Source organism: Mustela erminea, chromosome 6, assembly GCF_009829155.1.
Source record: "Mustela erminea isolate mMusErm1 chromosome 6, mMusErm1.Pri, whole genome shotgun sequence".
Lineage (NCBI taxonomy): Eukaryota > Metazoa > Chordata > Mammalia > Carnivora > Mustelidae > Mustela > Mustela erminea.
In genome coordinates this window covers 127,032,685-127,051,172 of record NC_045619.1, presented here as the reverse complement: position 1 = coordinate 127,051,172, position 18,488 = coordinate 127,032,685, and the positions used below count along the sequence as shown (strand labels likewise).

The following is an 18,488-nucleotide window of genomic DNA, read 5'->3' as shown; positions in this document are numbered from 1 at the left end:
AACGCCTGAGTTCTGACCTTCAATATTAAATAGAGATGTAGGCCGTTTAATCTCTGCAAAGATTTTTTTTTTTTTTGGTCCATGAAGCGCCTGCGTCTGGGGTCGAGTGGCAGGTGTAGGCAATTCACTAGGGCGCCCGCTTCCTTCTTAGTCTGGCATTGCTCTGGGGCCAAGGCTCATTATGTCCTAAGCATGGAAGGTTATTACCAGGGGGCGCTGTTCCTCCTCCTCCCCGAGGCTGCCCTCCAGCGAGGGGCGCAAGGCCGGGAAGACTAGGGTCCCGGCGCGGGGAGGGGTGCTCGCGTGCAAAGGGAGACGCTCAGAAACCCAGTGAGCGCGCCGGCCTGGAGGGAGGCTGAGCGCAGAGGCCCCAGAGAACACAAGGTGAGGAGAGCCTGGGGTGCGGAGGGACCTCGCAGGGGTGTCTAGACGAGTCCAGCTTTCTTGGGGACATTTCAGCGGCGGCCTGGCCCGTGGGTGTCCGGCACAGAGCGCGCCCCGTCCGGCAGCACTGAGGCCGGCGCGCCGTGGGAGCTGGCCCCGTCCGGTCCGCCGCGCCGCCGCCGCTTCCCGCGCTCCGCCCGCCCCTCCCCCCGGGGTCGCCATGGCAACGCACGCCGGGTTCTGGACTCCCAAACTCCCGCGAGCCCGCAGCTGCGCGGGAGGCCCACGGCCCCAGCCGCCAGCCCCGGGCTCCGATGGAGAGCGAGGACGACGCGCCCGAGACCCGGGAGTGCCGGATGATCCTCGAAACCCTCGAGTCGACTATTGAACAATTCCGGTTCAGCCCCAGGTGACCCGAGACAGCCGCCGCGCCCCCCGCAGCGCCACCTCCCCTTCCTTCCTGGGTCCGCCGGTCCCCCGCGGCACCACGCGCCCCGCGCCCCTTTCTCGCGACTCCCTCCCGCGCTCCAGGCCCGCAGGCCGGCTGGTTTGATTTCTCAAGTGTATTCACATAAACTGAGAGCAGGGACTCTGGAGCCACAGTGCCTGGGTTCAAATCCTGCGACCCTCTCCAGGGCCCCTGAGTCGGGCGAGTTCCTTGAAAACTTGTGTCGCAGTTACTTCGTGGGAAGACAGCGGAGAGGGCGGTGGACGGTGCTGCTTCGTAGTTCAGAGAATCTGAAATGAGTGCATCCGTGTACCCTGTTTGCAAGAGCGCCGTATGAATGTACACATAGTGCCCTCTAGGTGTTGGCCAACATCACCTTGAGCCTTTCGTTACCTTTCCTTGCTCTCATCATCCTTTGCGCCCCTCTGCCCACAGTTTGTTCGGATAATGTAGAGCTGATGCATCTGGGAAAATGTGTTTTTCCTTCCAGAAACCTGTTAAAATCAGTAAGTGGCCAGCACTAGATCAGCTACTGTGCAAGCACTTAGAATTCCCTAAATCAAGGGCTCCATGGTGCCAGGTAGGCTGGCTTGGAGGCAGACCCGGCACCCTGAGGCTCCAGAGTGAGAAGAAAGGACCAGCGTGGCACTGGCCGCATGGTGGGGACTGACCCAGGGAGTCAGTGCTGCCCGCTCAGCGGAAGGGGGTGCATTTGTGAAAATAGATCAGGGTAGACCTAGGGTTGGTGGTTGTGGAAAGCACATTATTGGCAGCGGCCCATAATAACACCAGGGGCACGGTGTCTAACCTGTTCTGCTTGTTTACTGATAGCAGTGACTTCCTGCCTTGGATTCCTGGCCTTTGCCTGGTGTGGAGCTCAGCAGCAAAACACACCGGCTGCGCCCAGTGGACAGAACTAGGATGCCAGGTGCTCAGTTAATGCGCAGTGCCTGAACAAAGGACCCACTGAGGCCAATGTTAATTTCTCTTCCCCCACAGTGCTAGAGGGGGCTGTGCTGGTGTCTGGGAGGCGTGGGAGAGGCTGGAGTAGGGACTGCAGTCCTGGGTTTCAGGCAGAGTTTGGCACTGGGCAAGCAGCGATCTACAAACCCTCTGAAGGCCCGCCTTTGTCAAGTTTACATTCTAGTCAGGAAACCAATGATAAGCAAGCAAAGCATGTAATAAAGAAGTTAGTGGTACGTGCTAAGGAAGGAACAGCGGGGAGGGAGCAGAGGCACTGGTGTGCCGGGCAGGGAAATGGATTGTAATTTTAGATACTGTGGCCCAGGAAAACTTCTCAGAGATGATGTTGGGGTGAGGACCTGCAGGCTTGACGGAGGAACCATTCTGATGTATCAGGGAACGAAGTGTTCCAGCCAAAGAACAGGAAGCAGGAAGGGGTGGGCCCGGGTGTTGCAGGCCCAGCAAGGAGCCCCGGGTGGCCGGAGCCCAGGGAGAAGGGGACAGCAGAGGAGAGGTGAGAAGTAAAGGGACCATGCCAGGCAATGTCACTGACTGGCTGTCCCACAGTTTAACTCCATTCTGACACTCTGCTACCTAGAGACGGCGTCACTTAGCACAGGTGAAGGGCCCAGTCCTCCAAGACTGCCCCCGCCTCCAACAGGCAATCGCAAGTCAAGGTTGTTACCTGTGCTTCTGACCATTGGGTCTAAAATTACAGGTTTCCATAACCCCTGCTGTGGGTTCGATTAATTTCCTAGAGCCACTCAGAACTCAGAAAACCAATTTACCTACAGGTGACTAGTTTATTACAAAGACTATTAAAGGATACAAATGAAAGGCCAGATAAAGAGATTCTTAGGGTACAGTCTTGAAGGGTCTGGAGCAGAAAAGCTTCTGTCCCCTGGAATACGGAGACTGCCACCCTCCTGGCTCCTGGATGTCTTCTGCTTCACCCACCAAGAAGCTCGATGAAACTTGTAGTTTGGAGGGTTTTTATGGAAGCTTCATTACATAGGCCAAATTGATGAAATCCTTGACTTTTGGTGATTGGGTCTAACCTCCTTCCCCTCCAGAGGGGGATGTAGGAGTGGGACTGACTGGTCCCACCCTCGAATTGTGGTTGGTTTCCCTGGCAACCCGACTCCATCGTTAGGGTCTTTCCAAAAGTGCCCCCTTTTAACATGGACTCAGCCCTGGTTCAAAGGAGTATGTTATGAATTACAAAAGACCCACAGGTCACCTTTTTCCCACACTGAGACTATTTCAGGAACTGAGGGCAAAATACCAAATATAACAAGAGATGATCCCCTTGCTCAGGTCACTTAGGAAATTCTAAGATTCTTGGGAGCTTTGAGGCCGGAACTGTGGATGAAGACTAAAATATTTCTTATTATAAATCATACTATCAAAGATGGGAAGCCGAGAGGGGGGATTGGTGCAGACAAATGATTTGACAGACTGAATCTTTCAACAGGATTACTCTGGCTGCTGTTTTGATAATAAGTTATAAGGAAGATAAGGGCAGGGAAACCAATTAAGAGATGGGGGTAGAAGTAGCTTTTGCTTTACCTTGTAGGTTCTTGGATGAGATCAACCTCCTTATAAAAGACAGATTAATAGGAGAAGAATAAAACAGAAGTTTAATAGCCTGTATGCCTCTTGTATATATGGGAGATAACCAGGAAAACAGAGTAACTCCCCCCAAATGGCCCAAGCCACCCCTTTAAATACCACCACCTAAAGACAAAGGATGGGGATTCGATTGGGGGTGGTGAGTTATGGAAAGTTGCCAGGAAAACACAGTAAACAGACGTATGGCTGTCACGCAGATTTTAATTGGTGCCTTCTTTATTGATAAGATTCTCCTGTGATTTACTCATCCTTTTCTTCCTGGTCTAGAGAAGGAGACACTTACAAATGGGGCCGTCCTTCGTAAATGTAAATTTCTCTTCCAACGGAGTAACTTCTGCTTTGTTTGCAGAACTTCTCCTGTGTCTGCAGTTCTCAAAATAATAGCTCAAAATAATCCTTGTGCCAAAGAGGCATATTTTGGGGTGCTATATTCTGCTCCCCTTCAAGTCGGATGTTCAGAAGAGAGGTCCAGACTGGTTGTATCAGTTTGGGAGTAATTAGCACAAAGAAGGTTGTAGGGGTGGAGGGCTTGGTGAGATCACCTAGGAAGTGGGAGTGACAAAGAAACGTGCCTTCTTTGAAGAGGAAAAGAGGGAAGCAGTGTTTTCCTTATTTAAAATTGAACAGTACACCATAGCGAAAGTTTAGCACACCTAATACCATTTTCTCTGACTAATTCGTTAATAAGCATTTGTTAGGATAGATTATTCTGGGATCCAGTGAGAAGTGTCATTGCATTCTATTAATAAATATTCATGGGTCTGTTTTCTGTGCTAAATTTACATGTTAATTTCCTATCTCGTTTATTCAAAAAACATAATTGTCATCTTTCCAAGACTGTATTTTATGCATAGCAACTAAGCCATTATTCAGAAATCGAATTGCCAGGACTATAAATAAGGCCTGTGTAGGAGCCACTTAGCTAATTTGTTGTGATGTGGGTTTCATTCTAGGCAAGGAGGTTGCCATTTAAAATCAGAGACATTTGGAATTTGACGGGAAATTGAAGAATGAACCTTCATGTCTCACTTAGGTTCTGAATGAGCCAGATCTTTCTGAGTCAGCTATACAAAATTGAAGACTCAAGGGACCTTAGAGCCATGAGCCATTTCTCCCTAGGGATGGACAATTGGGATCTGTCCCTTCAGGCTTATGATTTTAGAAGAGTTCTTTCCTCTCTTCAAACCTCGAGTTCTGTATCTTTGAAACAAGAAAGTCAGTCTCTCTCTTATGAGATTATTGGGAGGATGAGCTGAAGAGAAAATGCTTATGTTAGTGCATATATCTTAACAATCCACGTGGGACAAGTTAAACACTCAATAAGTAGAACTTAATATAATTAACTCTGTAGGAGGTATCTATCACATTTTTGGATTTGATTTTAAAGCATTATATTGTAGTGTTATATAATATTAGGATACCATATAGGAATAACTAAAAACATTATTCCAAGTTTTAAATCATATCCTGAAAATATATGTATTTGGGGTGGTTTCCTTACACTTTTAACTTATTTTTTCCAGCTTTATTGATATGTAATTGACATGTAACATTATATATTCATAATAGCTACCGACATTCCCTAAACCTACTGCCCACAATAGATTTTTTTTTTTAATGGAAAAGAAAGAGCATAAATGTTCAAGCTTAAAGAAAGATGAAGTTGTATAGTTAAAAGGAGCTGCTTGGCATTGGGGAGGCTAAAGGATTGCATTTGTAGACAAGGAAGATGAAGTGTGATGTCTGTTGAATGTGCAGTGTTGTAGAATATAAGGAAACAGGTTGAGTGACTGTTTGTATTTATTATGATGATCTAGCACTCAGGATCTAGACCGGAGCCAGAAACCTCACAAGTATTTGAATGGGGGAAATATTTCCTGTTCCTTATTAAATATTAAGAAGTATTGTGGGGGGAAAAAGAAGAAGAAGAAGAAGCATTTTTAACTAGTAAAAGGCAGTAAAGGACTCTATGCGGTCTTGTAATAGCAAATGCAGAATGGAGCTGTGATCCCCAGGGCAGAAGAAGAGTAAACAAGAAAGGAAGTAAGAACTCAGAAGACCCTCACTCCCCCTCGATCCCACTGCCACCCAAGGCAGAGATTAAGACATCTTGGGAGAGGACTCGGCTGGTGGCGGAGAAACTGGTCAGAGGGTGCTGGCCGGAGCTGAGCCACCGGGTGGCTTGTTGAGAGGCTGAAAGATACAGGCAGACTAAGGTTCCTCACCCAGCCGGGAGATCCAAATCTTCATTCCTGAAGGTTCTGAGTTCTCAAAAATAACCCTCCTTGGGCACCTGGCTGACTCCATCAGTGGAGCCTGCGACTCTTGATCTCGGGGTTGTGAGTTCGAGCCCCAGGTTAGGCATAGAGATTACTTAAAAATAAAATCTTTAGGGGCACCTGGGTGGCTCAATGAGTTAAAGCCTCTGCCTTTGACTCAAATCATGATCCCAGAGTCCTGGGATTGAGCCCGGCATTTAGCATCTCTGTCTACTTGTTCTCTCTGTCTGTCAAGTAAATAAATTAAAAAAAAAAAAACTTTAAAAATAAATTTTAAAATGTTCCCTCTACCCTTCAGGTTTTTGGCTGAGATTCCCTGTAATAAAAGATTAACAGGAAAAAGACAAAGAGAAGTTTAATAACATATATACCTCCTGTATACATGCAAGATACCTAGGAATATTTAGTAACTCCCTGAAATGGGCCAAGCTACCACTTTTAATATCATCTCCACCTAAAGGCAAAGACAGTGTTGGAGGATGAGGGGGGAGCCATTTTGGGAGGTTGTCAGCAAAGCCCAGGAAAAGGTGGGCGCTGTTGTTATGCACATTGAAGTCCTTGTGCAGTTTCTGTAGATGGAGTGGTCCTCTCTTCCTGGTTTAGCGGGGGAGACAGGCTTACACGTGGAGATACCCCTTGTAAATGTACGTGTCCCTTACAAAAGGGCGACTTCTACTGTGTTTTTAGAGCTTCTCCTATGCCTGCTGGTCCTTTGAAATACCTACCTCAAGACAGTCCTTCTGCCAAAGAGGTGTATTTGAGGGTGGCAAATTCTGCTCCCCAGTGGCAATGTAGAGAGCAAAATGGAGTCTCTCATGTCAGGCGGGCCTCTGTCAAGCAGTGACGCAGACAAAGTAGTGCAGCTGGGAGACAGCGCCAAGACCCACGTCAGCTGACGCCAGAGGCCTGCGGAGACCCACACCCAATTCCGTCCCTTTAGGCAGGGAAGGATTCTGCCAGAACACCGTGGGACTCTTCAGGCCCCTCTGTGTCTGACCACTTAAAAAAGGTACCTGCCACCGAAGGCTGTGCCCGATGGATCTCCAGACAGCACCGAGAACCTTCCCTGCTTGAACATCAGAGGCAGTGAGTGCCAGGGGCTGACCCGGACCAGACCCGGGCGTCAACTCAACTGCACGCCCATAGACTGACTTCATGTTTGGGTCCTTAATTTCCTATGCCTTTCTGATCCTGTTTGTCGTGTGACTTGTCTTCTGTCCTGCTTTGTGTGCTCTGCAGGCAGCCAAGTTTAATCACAGGATGAAATGTCATTGAGTCTAGAATCCTGAACCTGCTTTATAATTGTGATTTATGGGTATGGGGTGGCTCAGTGGGTTAAGCCTCTGCCTTCAGCTCAAGTCATGATCCCAGGGTCCTGGGATCAAGCCCCGCATCGGGCTCTCTGCTCAGCAGGGAGACTGCTTCTCCCTCTCTCTCTCTGCCTGCCTCTCTGCCTACTTGTGATCTCTCTCTCTCTCTGTCAAATAAATAAATAAAATCTTTAAAAAAATTGTGATTTAACTTTGCTTTATGATTGAATAAAGCTGACATGGTGGAAACACACAACTCATGTGTGCTTCTCCACAGTGTGCTTATGACAAGTATGGAAATGCAAAGAAGCACCCCAGAGAATCCCCTGGGTTCCAGACATAGTGTTCACTGACTCCGTTGTATACTCTTCATACTCAGAATCAATCACTTCAGCCAGACCCCATTCTCTGCCTTCTGGTTCAATGGCCAAAGGACCACCGGCTGGTGAACTATCAGTTCAATTAAATCTCATCGAATTCAATGGAACTATTGTATTTCTGGATGAAAACATTCTTCCCCTGAGAACTAAGACCTCCAAGCCAGCAGATCATAAAGTTGTTGGGACAGGAAGCAATACTCCTGGGAGCTGGTTATTAGGTATAAGAGAGAGAGAGGAGCCGCCTCCACTTCTGTCTCTGGGCTCCTGGACGGACCTGTAGCCATGGGAGAGGCAGCAGCCCATACTGATTCAAAGCATAGACTGCATCCTGTAAGACAGAAACACATCTTTTCATGGATCTGTCTCACAACTGCCATAATCAAATCCTCAGTAAGCTTTGAGGGACCAGGCCGTACTGGGTGATGAGATATGTGATAAGACTCATCATTTCCAAGGGCATGAGCCCATTGCTGCACTTCTTTTGCTATGAAATGAGCACTTTTATCAGAAGTGAAGATGTGCACGAAGTCATGATGGTGGATAAGGCATTTTGCAATGGATGGTGATTCTGGAAGATGCATTGTGGCCGGGGAATACAAATCCATATTGCTAGACATATCCATATGTAGACATCGGCGTAGAATACTTACGTCTACCCCGGGGAGGCTGATGGCAGAGGGTCAGTGTTATCAGGCAGCCACCAAGTGGCTGGCTATCCCCACTGGTTAATACTGGCACATTAGGGACTCACTGCTGCTCTTTCTTGTTGGCTGATGAGGCATTCAGTGCTTGCCTCAGCCAGGCCAGACTCGGTAAGGTGAAGTCCACGTTGTTGAACTCCATCCCTACCACCATTGTCATTTTGTTCAAGGGCCATTGAGCGAGCCCTGGGATGGTTGCAGAAACTAACTGCTATCCAGAGTATGTCATTTCACCTGCTTCATCACTGAACACTTTCTCTGTGATGGATGCCCTTTGGTGAGTATCCAAATGGAGCACAAGTATCTTTATAGCCTGTGCCCATTCTTTTGCTTTTTAAAAAACTTTATTTATTTATTTAGAGAGCATGCGTGGGGGGAGGGGCAAAGGGAGAGAGAGACTCTCAAGCCGACTCTGCACTGAGCACCAGAGCCTGATGTGGGGCTTAATCTCAGGACCCTGAGATCTTGACCTGAGCCAAAACTTGAGTTAGACGCTTCAACAGAGCCACCCAGGCGCCCCTAACCTGTGCCCCGCAGAACTCTTCCCCGGACTTTCTTGTCACCAATCTCTCAGTCTCCTTCCTTCCAAGTTCCTGGCCATGATCCACTTAAAATTTTAGCAACAGGCATAAATTAATACAGAGACACAATTCTGGCGAGCTCTCATTCAGAAAAGTAAACAGGTGAATGTACTACTTTAATTCTCTTCAGAGGAAGGGTTTTCCTTCACGGCTGTCCTTCAAGGTCACCTCTGAGCGGGGCTGTGGGAATACAGGTATCTCCCTTCGGATGGCAGCACCTTCTGTTAACCGGGCCTGAGTCTTTCCTTTTTCAGTCAACTGATCAGACAGAAACTTCCCATGAGGCTGTACCTATGGATTCAGGGGGAAGAGGCAATGGAGCAGGGGCTAAGGGCTCCTGGAAATGTCTTTCCCTCTGCTTGAGCCTGGTCTCTGATGTCACTTCCATCTTATGAGACTAAAGCTGCTCATGCCCAATTTTATGGTTTGGTGGGTCAGATAAAACGCAATTTATCATGGGAAATCAGGCCTGATGACTCATGTTTAGGCATTCAATCTTTTCCAGGCTCAATAGCAAGCCAGGACTGTTTCTCAAAAGGATGATAGTGATCTATACAAGAAGGCAGAAGATCTGCTCGAAAATCCTAGACGTCTCTGCTATGTTTTTCTTAGTGGTGCTTGCCAGAAGATCACAGATAATTCCTCTATTTGTCATAGACAAACAGTGCCATTATCTGCTGGATCACAACGCCCGAGTGGAGGAACAGCTTGTACTACAGTCTAGATTTCTTTTATTCCAGGCTCCCAGAAAAACGGGCAGCCTTACCTATGACTTGGAAAATGGGTTGAAGTAGCGCACACAACCCTTTGACCAACACCTCCCCATTTCCCCACTTCTCAGCCTCTGCAACCACCAATCAATTCTCTGTTTTTGTGAGTTTGGGTTTTTTAGACTCTCTATATAAATGAGACAATACAGTATTTGTTTTCCTCTAACTTATTTTACTTAGTATAATGCCCTCGGTGTTCATCTATATCGTCACAAATGGCAGGATTTCCTTCCCTTTTTTAAGGTGGAAGAATATTCCATTGTATATAAACATTATATTTTCTTTACCCATTTATCCATTAATGAGCACTTGGGTTATTTCCATGCCTTGGCTATTTTTTTAAGGATTTTATTTATTTATTTTACACAGATCACAAGTAGACAGAGAGGCAGGTCGAGAGGGGGAACCAGGGTCCCTGCTGAGCAGTGAGCCCCTCCCAGGACCCTGGGATCATGACCTGAGCCAAAGGCAGAGGCTTTAACCCACTGAGCCACCTAGGTGCCCCTGCCTTGGTTATTTTGAATAATGTTTCAATGAATCTGGGGTTGTAAATATTGAGATAATGACTTAATTTCCTTTGAATATATACTCAGAAATGGGATTGCAAGTACATAAAGTATCCTATTTTTAATTTCTTGCAAAAGTTTCCTTTTCTTAATCAAAATTCCACTGACCAGCCTTACCTGTCATTGATGACTCCCACCTTAATGAGTCACCTCGCTGGTGATTGCCAAATGCGGATGCTCTATTTTCCTCATTTTTTTTTTTACATTTATTACATTTATGTACCCCATCTCCCAGTCATGCTAGCTCTGTGTGACTGCTCCTGTTTTTGATACTACCCTACAACATTCTTGGCTACTAGCCCTATTGGCCTTTTCCTCTTCATAGCTCCCAACCTTTCTCACCATGGAGAAATTCACTCATGTCATTGACCCCCATGTTGATTTCTCCACTCTGGCAAGGGAAGAGCAAGGACGGAATAGGAAAATGGAAAAGAAAGTGCCTACATGTGACTTTAATAAGTGGAACTGTGGGGAGACTGTATCTTAGGTTGAAGGTACTGCCCAGGTATAGATATATTTTGAGAATATTTAATAGGTGAGTATGGTACATCAGGCATATGTAATGAGAGGGGAGTTTACCACTGCTTCAGAATATATAACGTATTTTTGTTTACTTGCTTACTGGTTGCCTCTCCCTTTAGAATGTAAGTTCTGTGAGAACAAAAACTTGGACTTGTCCACTCCTGTTATCTTTGGTGCCAGAAACAGTGCCTGGTAAATGTTAGATACTCGGTTATTCTTTGTTATATGCATGAAGCTCAGACAAGTAGTTTGCACCCATATTTTGGAGGTTAGAATATGCAGACTGAATTTAGTTGTCTTGGACAGGGAAGGCTATCAAAGTCTTTATAGCAGGATAGTAAAACATCCTGAGTGTTAGTAAGATACCTTTAGGGACCATGGGAATGACAGATTAAAAAGACAAAAATTTGGAGGCCTGTATAATTTTAGGAAATGTTTATTGTCTATATTTTGTGGGATACTTGTTTGAAAATATAATGATTTTTATTTTTATTTTGTGTTTTAAAAGATTTCCAAACATGTAAAAAGAATTTCTGTAAAACGTGTTCTAGGAAAAAAACCTGCAACATGCACAATTTGTTATCAATAATAGTTGTCATTAGGCGCCTGGGTGGCTCCGTGGGTTAAAGCCTCTGCCTTTGGCTCGAGTCATGATCCTAGGGTCCTGGGATAGAGCCCCGTGTCAGGCTCTCTTCTCGGCGGGGAGCCTGCTTCCCCCTCTCTCTCTGCCTGCCTCTCTGCCTACTTGTGATCTCTGTCTGTCAAAGAAAGAAAGAAAGAATAGTTGTCATCCTTTGAAAGTATCAAAAACATTTTCGTTGAAATTTTATGTAATCACCACTTACAAATTGGTTTTCTCTTATTTCTTATAAACTGCTTTAAAACATATGTTTTAAAACTTTTATCATAACTGATCATATGATTCATCCATTTCTATAGGGTAGTCCATTATCATACTTATTTTTAACATCATAATTATAATTTAGTGGTAGTTTTCACACATGATTTTTGAAAATGGTTACAAATCTTATATGGACAAAGCTTTAAATGTTGATGATCTTTCTACTTAATTACTATATCTTAGTCTTAAAAAAATTCAATATGGGGGTGCCTGGCTGGCTTAGAAGAGCTAGCAGCTCTTGATCTTGGGGTTGTGAGTTTGAGCCCCATATTGGGTGTTGAGATCACTTAAATAAGTAAAAAACTTTAAAAAAATTAAAATTAAAAACTCAATACAATTTATTGAGAGGACTTTGTGGGTCAAGACTCTGTAGTGTGTGAGATCTTACCCTGCATATAAGCTAACAAGTTTGCTTGTCTCATGGCCATTAGCAGAAGACCCAAGACTCCTGGGTCAAAAACAAGACTTTATCATCATCGCAAAAACAGTATCCAGACCTTCGTATTCATTTGTGTTGATTTGCCATGCCCCTCAGTGCCATGAGGGTGACACCAAAGACCTGTCATGGATACGTATACACACAGTGTGTTGCATTAAAGGAAGGGATCCCTGAGCTCCCCACTTTCATAGTAAAGACTACCAGCCTGCTTCTTGGCAGTAGAAAGGCATTACCTCATCCTTTAAGGTTGCTCAATGCAAACACAATTTTGAGAATGGCCTGTGTAAAGAGTGGTCAGGATTTTGCATTCTTGGCATATGCAGAAAGAATGTGCAGGGCCACTCTGGGTCCAAGGAGATTGTCTCTTCCAACAGTACTCTGATAATGAGAAAAAAAAAAACAATGTAGGCTCCTAAAATGAATTTAGAGCAAATCTAAAATAGAATTTTCTGTGGAAAAGCACCAGAAATAATAGTTGAAACTGAGATATACAATGTTACTGCTATTCCCTGCCCATCTGGATAACGTTACTGATGAGATCTGTTATCAGGATGATATTGATGAGTGTATAGAAGATTAGTTGACAACTGAGTGGGGTTAATTGAAAATCATTATATTAAGTGTTATAAACTTAGTCGTTCTTGGTTGAATATGACTATACTTCAATAGTTTTTTACAAACATGAGGAAAAAATGGTGATACTTCAGAACACAGTAGTTGAAAGTGACAACTGCCTCCCCAGCACTGACAAAAGTTAGCATTTCTTGAGGGCTTACTGTGTGACATGCATCATTCCAAGTACTTCTAGATATCAACACAACAATCCTGACAATATCTATGAAATAGGGACTCTTGTTTTTCACAAGAGGAAACTAAGGCACAGAGAGGTTACATAATTTCCATAATGTTGCATAGCTAGGGTATCGGCATGCTTTTAGCTCTGATTGACAGAAGCTCTCATGTTGGTACATTTATTACATGACATTGTAGGAAGGCCAGAGGTATGACAGGTTTTAGAGCTAGTTGAGTCAATAGCTAAACAAAGTTGTTTGTCAAAATTATTTCTGTATTTTTGTTTGTTTTAAAGCTCATCATCTATGCACTGGCTTTGCCCTTTGGCTGGCCCCACTTGTGGTCACCAGATGGCTGTGGCACTTCTTGGCATCACTTCTACACATGGCAATGTTCAGAGTCACAGAGGAAAACTCTCCTCCAGTGCCCCTGTGTAGAAGCATGCAAAGCTTTACCCCAAATCCCCCAAAAGATCTTTTCTCATGCCATTCTTGGCAGAACCAAGTTCCATACCCACTGCTGAGACAATCTACCCAGAAGAGTGGGATCTTTGTAGTGGGCTGAGACCAGACAAGAGTTACTCTTGGCACTTGGAATAGGATGACCCTGCCCTGAATTCTGTGGGACATAAACCTGAGACTTTGCCAGCAAATAAAAAGGAGAGAAAGGGTTGCATGGGGTGCCCCCATCAGGGTCTGGTCCAGCTGGCCAGCAGACAAGGGAAGACAGAAGCACACTCTGTCTTCAGAGCCTGCACTGAAAATCTGCTAATTCTTTTTTATTTTTTTTAAGATTTTATTTATTTGAGAGAGAGAGAGAGATGGTAAACCAATTCTATGTGAATGTAAATAACATTTAAAAGAAAGTGAAGTATATTTTTCAAAACAAAAACTCTAATGAGTATAGTGAGTGTCATTGCTTTATATGTTTGTACATCTTTATGACACCTGACTTAATGCCTGATAGCTGAATTCTCATATCTGCTTCTACATTCATGTCATAACCTGTCGCTTCTAGAAAACTGCCCTGAATGTTTGTGAGAGCATGACAGTGGAAAAGGCAGATAAAATATTAATACCATTATGAAAATAATTTTGACCTTGTGGGTTCCCTGGAGGAGGATCCTGGAACCCCAGGGGTTCCTCAGGCCACACTTTGAGAACCACTACCTGAAAGTATTTTTCTTGATATGCCCATGCATAACCTATAATGGCTCTGAGCAGTAGACCAGGTAAAACAGTAGAAGGATATTAAAAGGAGGCACAAATTGATCATATCTCAGAAAATGGAAATAAGATGAGTTTCAGAGCAGTATGCCCCGGGGCAGGGAATTGGCAGGGAAAACCTCAAATCATGAGCAGCCAATTCGAGCTTTCCTCACTTTACCAGTCCCTTTGAATCTTTAAATAGAATATTATTTACACAAAAATATGTGCAATAACACATATTTTAAAGGAAATGGCTATTCTATAAAGCACTTTTACTCTCCATTTTTTCCCCAGACTTACTATTTCAGATGATTTGAAGGTTGGCTTTTTCTGCACAGACCATGCTACGCAGACAGATTCCAGCGAAATTCTGCCCTTAAAAGAGCTGAGCTCATCTACAGAAAAGCTAATACGGGTAAATCTGAATTTATTTTCAAACTTCTGAGATTATTTTGGGTATTGTTTGCCTTGATGTCTCTTTCCTTCACAGAACTGAAATGACTAAAAATTTTTAAATTCACAAGCTGAATTGGATGACAGTCATGTTTTTTAAAAATAATTTGTATCAACTACTGCTTATATTTATATCATGCTTATATATATTAACTGGTTTAGTGAAGTATGTTGTTACTCTCTTGGGAATTTTTTGATATCTGCGAACATTTTCTATTTACGGTACTTTAGAAATTATGAAATATTTTTGGATGGTAGAAAAATGTGGAGAGTCACATAGTGAATCACTGTGTTGCCCAGCATACAGCTTTGTCAAATCTTGACTTTCTACCATATTTCCTTTGGATTTTTTTTTGGCTGTAAAGAAATAGAACATTTCATATATCTCAGATATCAAGAGTTATTAAAACCCCTAATCAATAAAACTGTCACATGGGATAGCATACTCCTATAAATACTCTTGTGTACTTTGTTTCTGTTTTTTCACTGAACAGTGCAACCTGTATATCAGTCCGTACTGGTAGTTTCCTTGTCATTTTCACAAGTATATCCTGTAATAAAATGTGCTTCATTTATTTAGCTCTCTCCCTATTAATAGGCATTTTGGTTGTTTCAAATCTTCTACTGTGATAATTCTGTACATACTCAGAGGCCATCCAGTCTGTGGCATAAACTTAGAAGTGGAATTTCTGAGTCAGACGATGTATGCATTAGTCATTTTGAGGGATATTGCCAAATTGCTCTGCGCAGCGATGGTACCAATTTACACCCCCACCCGTAACTTCTGGAAGCGTCTCTTTTCTTACATACTTGCCAGTTTGTTGCCTTTTCTAATAATACCTTCAGAAAAGTTTTGTAACTTTATTTTCTTGCAGCTGGTCATGTCCAAATGGCTAAGTTCTGGTCAGTAGAATTAGATGGAAATATTATGTGGCAGCTTTAGAGAACCTTCTTTAAGAAATGGCTCCCGTGCACTTGCCTTCTGCTGCTTTACTTCCTCTTTCTCTTCTCCCTTCCTCCCATCCTGCTTTCCTCGCTCCCTCTCTCCCTCGCTGCTTTTCCTTATTTCTGTGCCTAGGACACTGATGCTATATAGATGTATTAATCCTCACTCCTATCTTTATTTCTAGTTCATAAATTTCCTATCTTTATTTTTTAACTTAGTCTACTATTTTGGTTTCACTTTGTTTTCCTTTTTCTGATTCCTTGCGTTGGAGCTCAGTATCAACCAGGATGTCATACAGCTCTCTTTTTAGGAAATATAACTATATTGGTTTAATCAAATACGAAGTCACTTAGAAGTAGGCAACTGTAGTTGGGGCCGTAGCTCTCTGTTGTCCTCTACGTGCCAGCCTTGTTTTATCTTTCTAAATCTCCATTATTAGTGCGTGGCTTTTGCTTTCATTTTTCTGACCTCAGAGTAGCAAGGTGGCTGCTCTGCTTCCAGCCGCCATCTGCATTTCACACAGAAAGGAGACTATGAGAGAAGTAAGCGGGGCGGTGGTGACCATGGTAGGAAAGCAGGAACTTTCCATAGAAAACCCCAGCTTATTGATCATTGGCCCTAACTGTATCACTTGACCACCTCAACAGGAAGGAGTTCTAGAGTAGTGAGCAATTAGTTAGATGTAGCTCTGTCCAGACAAAGTCCCAGTCCTCTCAGTAAGGAAGAACCAGTGTAATGGATCATGGGTTTGGATAGTGGGTTCTCAGCTCCCAGTGCCTACAGTGCATCATTTCTGTGGCCCCTCTTTTCTTTTATAAGCATTTACAGTCTTGTATTTCCCCCCAAATACTTCTTTACCTTCACCGTACAAATTTGGAAATGTAGCATTTTGTTAGTATTCATAATACTAGTTATTTTTATTAGTTATTGCTTTTAATATTGATTAGTATTATATTGAAATGCTCTAACATTTTCCAAGTATGCTTTTTAGTTATTGTTATGTTGTTGATTTTTAAAGTCAGTCTTTTGTGAAAACTCTTTGTGAGACAAATTATTTGGTGTCTGCAACTTACACTGAGGCTTTGTGTGAGGTCAGTCTTTGTCATTGTGCCCTGGATACGGGAAATTAAAAATAATCTGCATTCATTCGAATAGTTCAGAGTGTATATATATGTAAGTGTATATGTGTACATGTCCATATATATGTATGTAAATATATTTATTTTGCCATTCTGTTCGATACTAATATCCTTATGCCAACATTCTTTGGCATAGTGTTTGCCTGATAAATCTTTCCTGTCCTTACATTGACCTCATTTCTGTGTTGCATCCTTGGTATATCCTTTACAGATTACAGATAGTAGGTTTAAAAAGCACCAATCTTATAATCTTTTCCAGTAGCTAGTTTATTCTCTTAATATTAGTTGTGATTACTAATCTATTTTTATTTTTTTGTCAACTTATTTTGTAATTTCTCTTACCTTCTTCTTTAATACTTCTTTTTTTTCTCCCTCCCTACTTTTCTTTGGATTGATCAACTTTCTTTAGTTCCTATTCTCTCCTCTATTGGGAATTAAGTGAATCATGTTATCTATCTATCTTTTTTTAATTAATTTTATTTTTTTCAGTGTTCTAAGAGTCACTGTTTATGCACCACACCCAGTGCTCCATGAAATATGTGCTGAATCATGTTATCTTTATTCTTTTAATGGTTGCCTCCAGTTTGAACATGTGCACTTGGTTTTACAGTGTGTGGACGTAGCCAGAATTTCTAATTTCTGTCAAATAATGCAAGAAACTTACTACTTTTATCAGTAATCACCCCCCATCTTACATGTTATTATTCTCAAGTATGTCAGTTCTACATTTTTTCCTAATATTTTTTGCAGTTATCTATTCATATCATTATTTTATACACTTAATATTTGTTTTGATTTGCTCACATTTGCTAATTTCCTTCTCAACATTACTTCCTGTATATCTTACTTAATTTTGAGTTTAATTTTCGTTCTTCCTAAAGATCCCTTGATTCTTCTTTCAGCAAAGAGCATGGTCTACTTAGTATTAATATTGTACAACCTCACATAACATGTAACACCCTTGAAATTGTATAGATCTGTTTACCGCCCTCCCTGGTGCCTTACGCCTTGGTTATTGTATGTATTGTATTTATATACATCATACACACAGCCTATAATGTTTGCTTTAATCATTCTTATATATCTTACGCTAATAAGAAGAAAAACCAGTCTTTTACCTGGATATATACTATTTCCAATGCTCCTGTTTTTCTGAAAATCTAAGTTTTCAGTCTATAATATTTCTTTTTAGTCTGATTCTTTAACAATTCTCAATTTAGGCAATGAGTTCTCATAGTTTTCCTTATTTAAAATGTTACATTGATATGGGATTCTAGATAGATAAATTTTTTTTTTCTTTTTGCTATGGCATTGCTCTTCTGACTTCCTTGGTTTCTAATAAGAAAAGTTTAATCATTCCAAAAGTTATTCCCCTGCATGTACTTGTTTTCTTTCCTGACTGCTTTCAAGATTTTCTTTTGGGGGTGTCTGGTTCTCTCAGTCAGTAAAGCATGCCACTCTTGCTCTTGAGGTCGTGAGTTTGAGCCCCATGTTTTGTGTAGGCGTTCTTAAGAAGAAAAAAGATTTTCTTTTTATCTTTGATTTTCAACAGTTGAATTATTATGTACCTAGGTGTGGTTCATGTGTCTTTATCTTGCATGAGGTTTGTTTAGCATCTTGAATCTTTGTTTTTTTAATCATATTTGGGAGCTTTTTGGCATTATATCTTCAAGCATTTTTTTTCCTACCCTACTTTTTTTATCATCTCCTTCTGCAACTCTAGTTACTTGCATGTTAATACCTCTGTTTATGGACTTACATATCGCCAATTTCTGTTCACTTTTAAAATTTTTAGAAATTATTTCCTCATTTTTGTTCTACTGATTTATCTTCAAGTTCACACACTCTTCCCCTTTGTCGTCATTATTCTTTTTTTTCTTTTTTAAGATTTTATTTATTTGTTTGAGAGAGATACAGGGAGAGAGCACAAGCAGTGGGGAGAGGCAGCAGTAGAAGCAGACTCCCCTCTGAGTGGGGAGCCTGACATAGGACTCCATCCCAGGACCTGGAGACAATGACCTGAGCTGAAGGCAAACACTTAACCATCTGAGCCACCCAGGTGCCCCTGTCATCT

General features: G+C 42.6%; 1 protein-coding gene across 1 annotated transcript in view; it reads left to right on the top strand.

Annotated features, from left to right (window-relative positions):
- The first annotated feature begins 567 nt into the window (after positions 1-567).
- C6H10orf67 (chromosome 6 C10orf67 homolog) overlaps positions 568-18,488 on the top strand; it is a 146,880-nt gene continuing 128,959 nt past the window's right edge. Inside the window, exons 1-2 of the mRNA XM_032349620.1 lie at positions 568-793; positions 14,171-14,291. Of these exons, the coding sequence (XP_032205511.1) occupies positions 699-793; positions 14,171-14,291 (216 nt within the window). The 5' untranslated portion in view covers positions 568-698. The remainder of the gene's footprint in view (positions 794-14,170; positions 14,292-18,488) is intronic.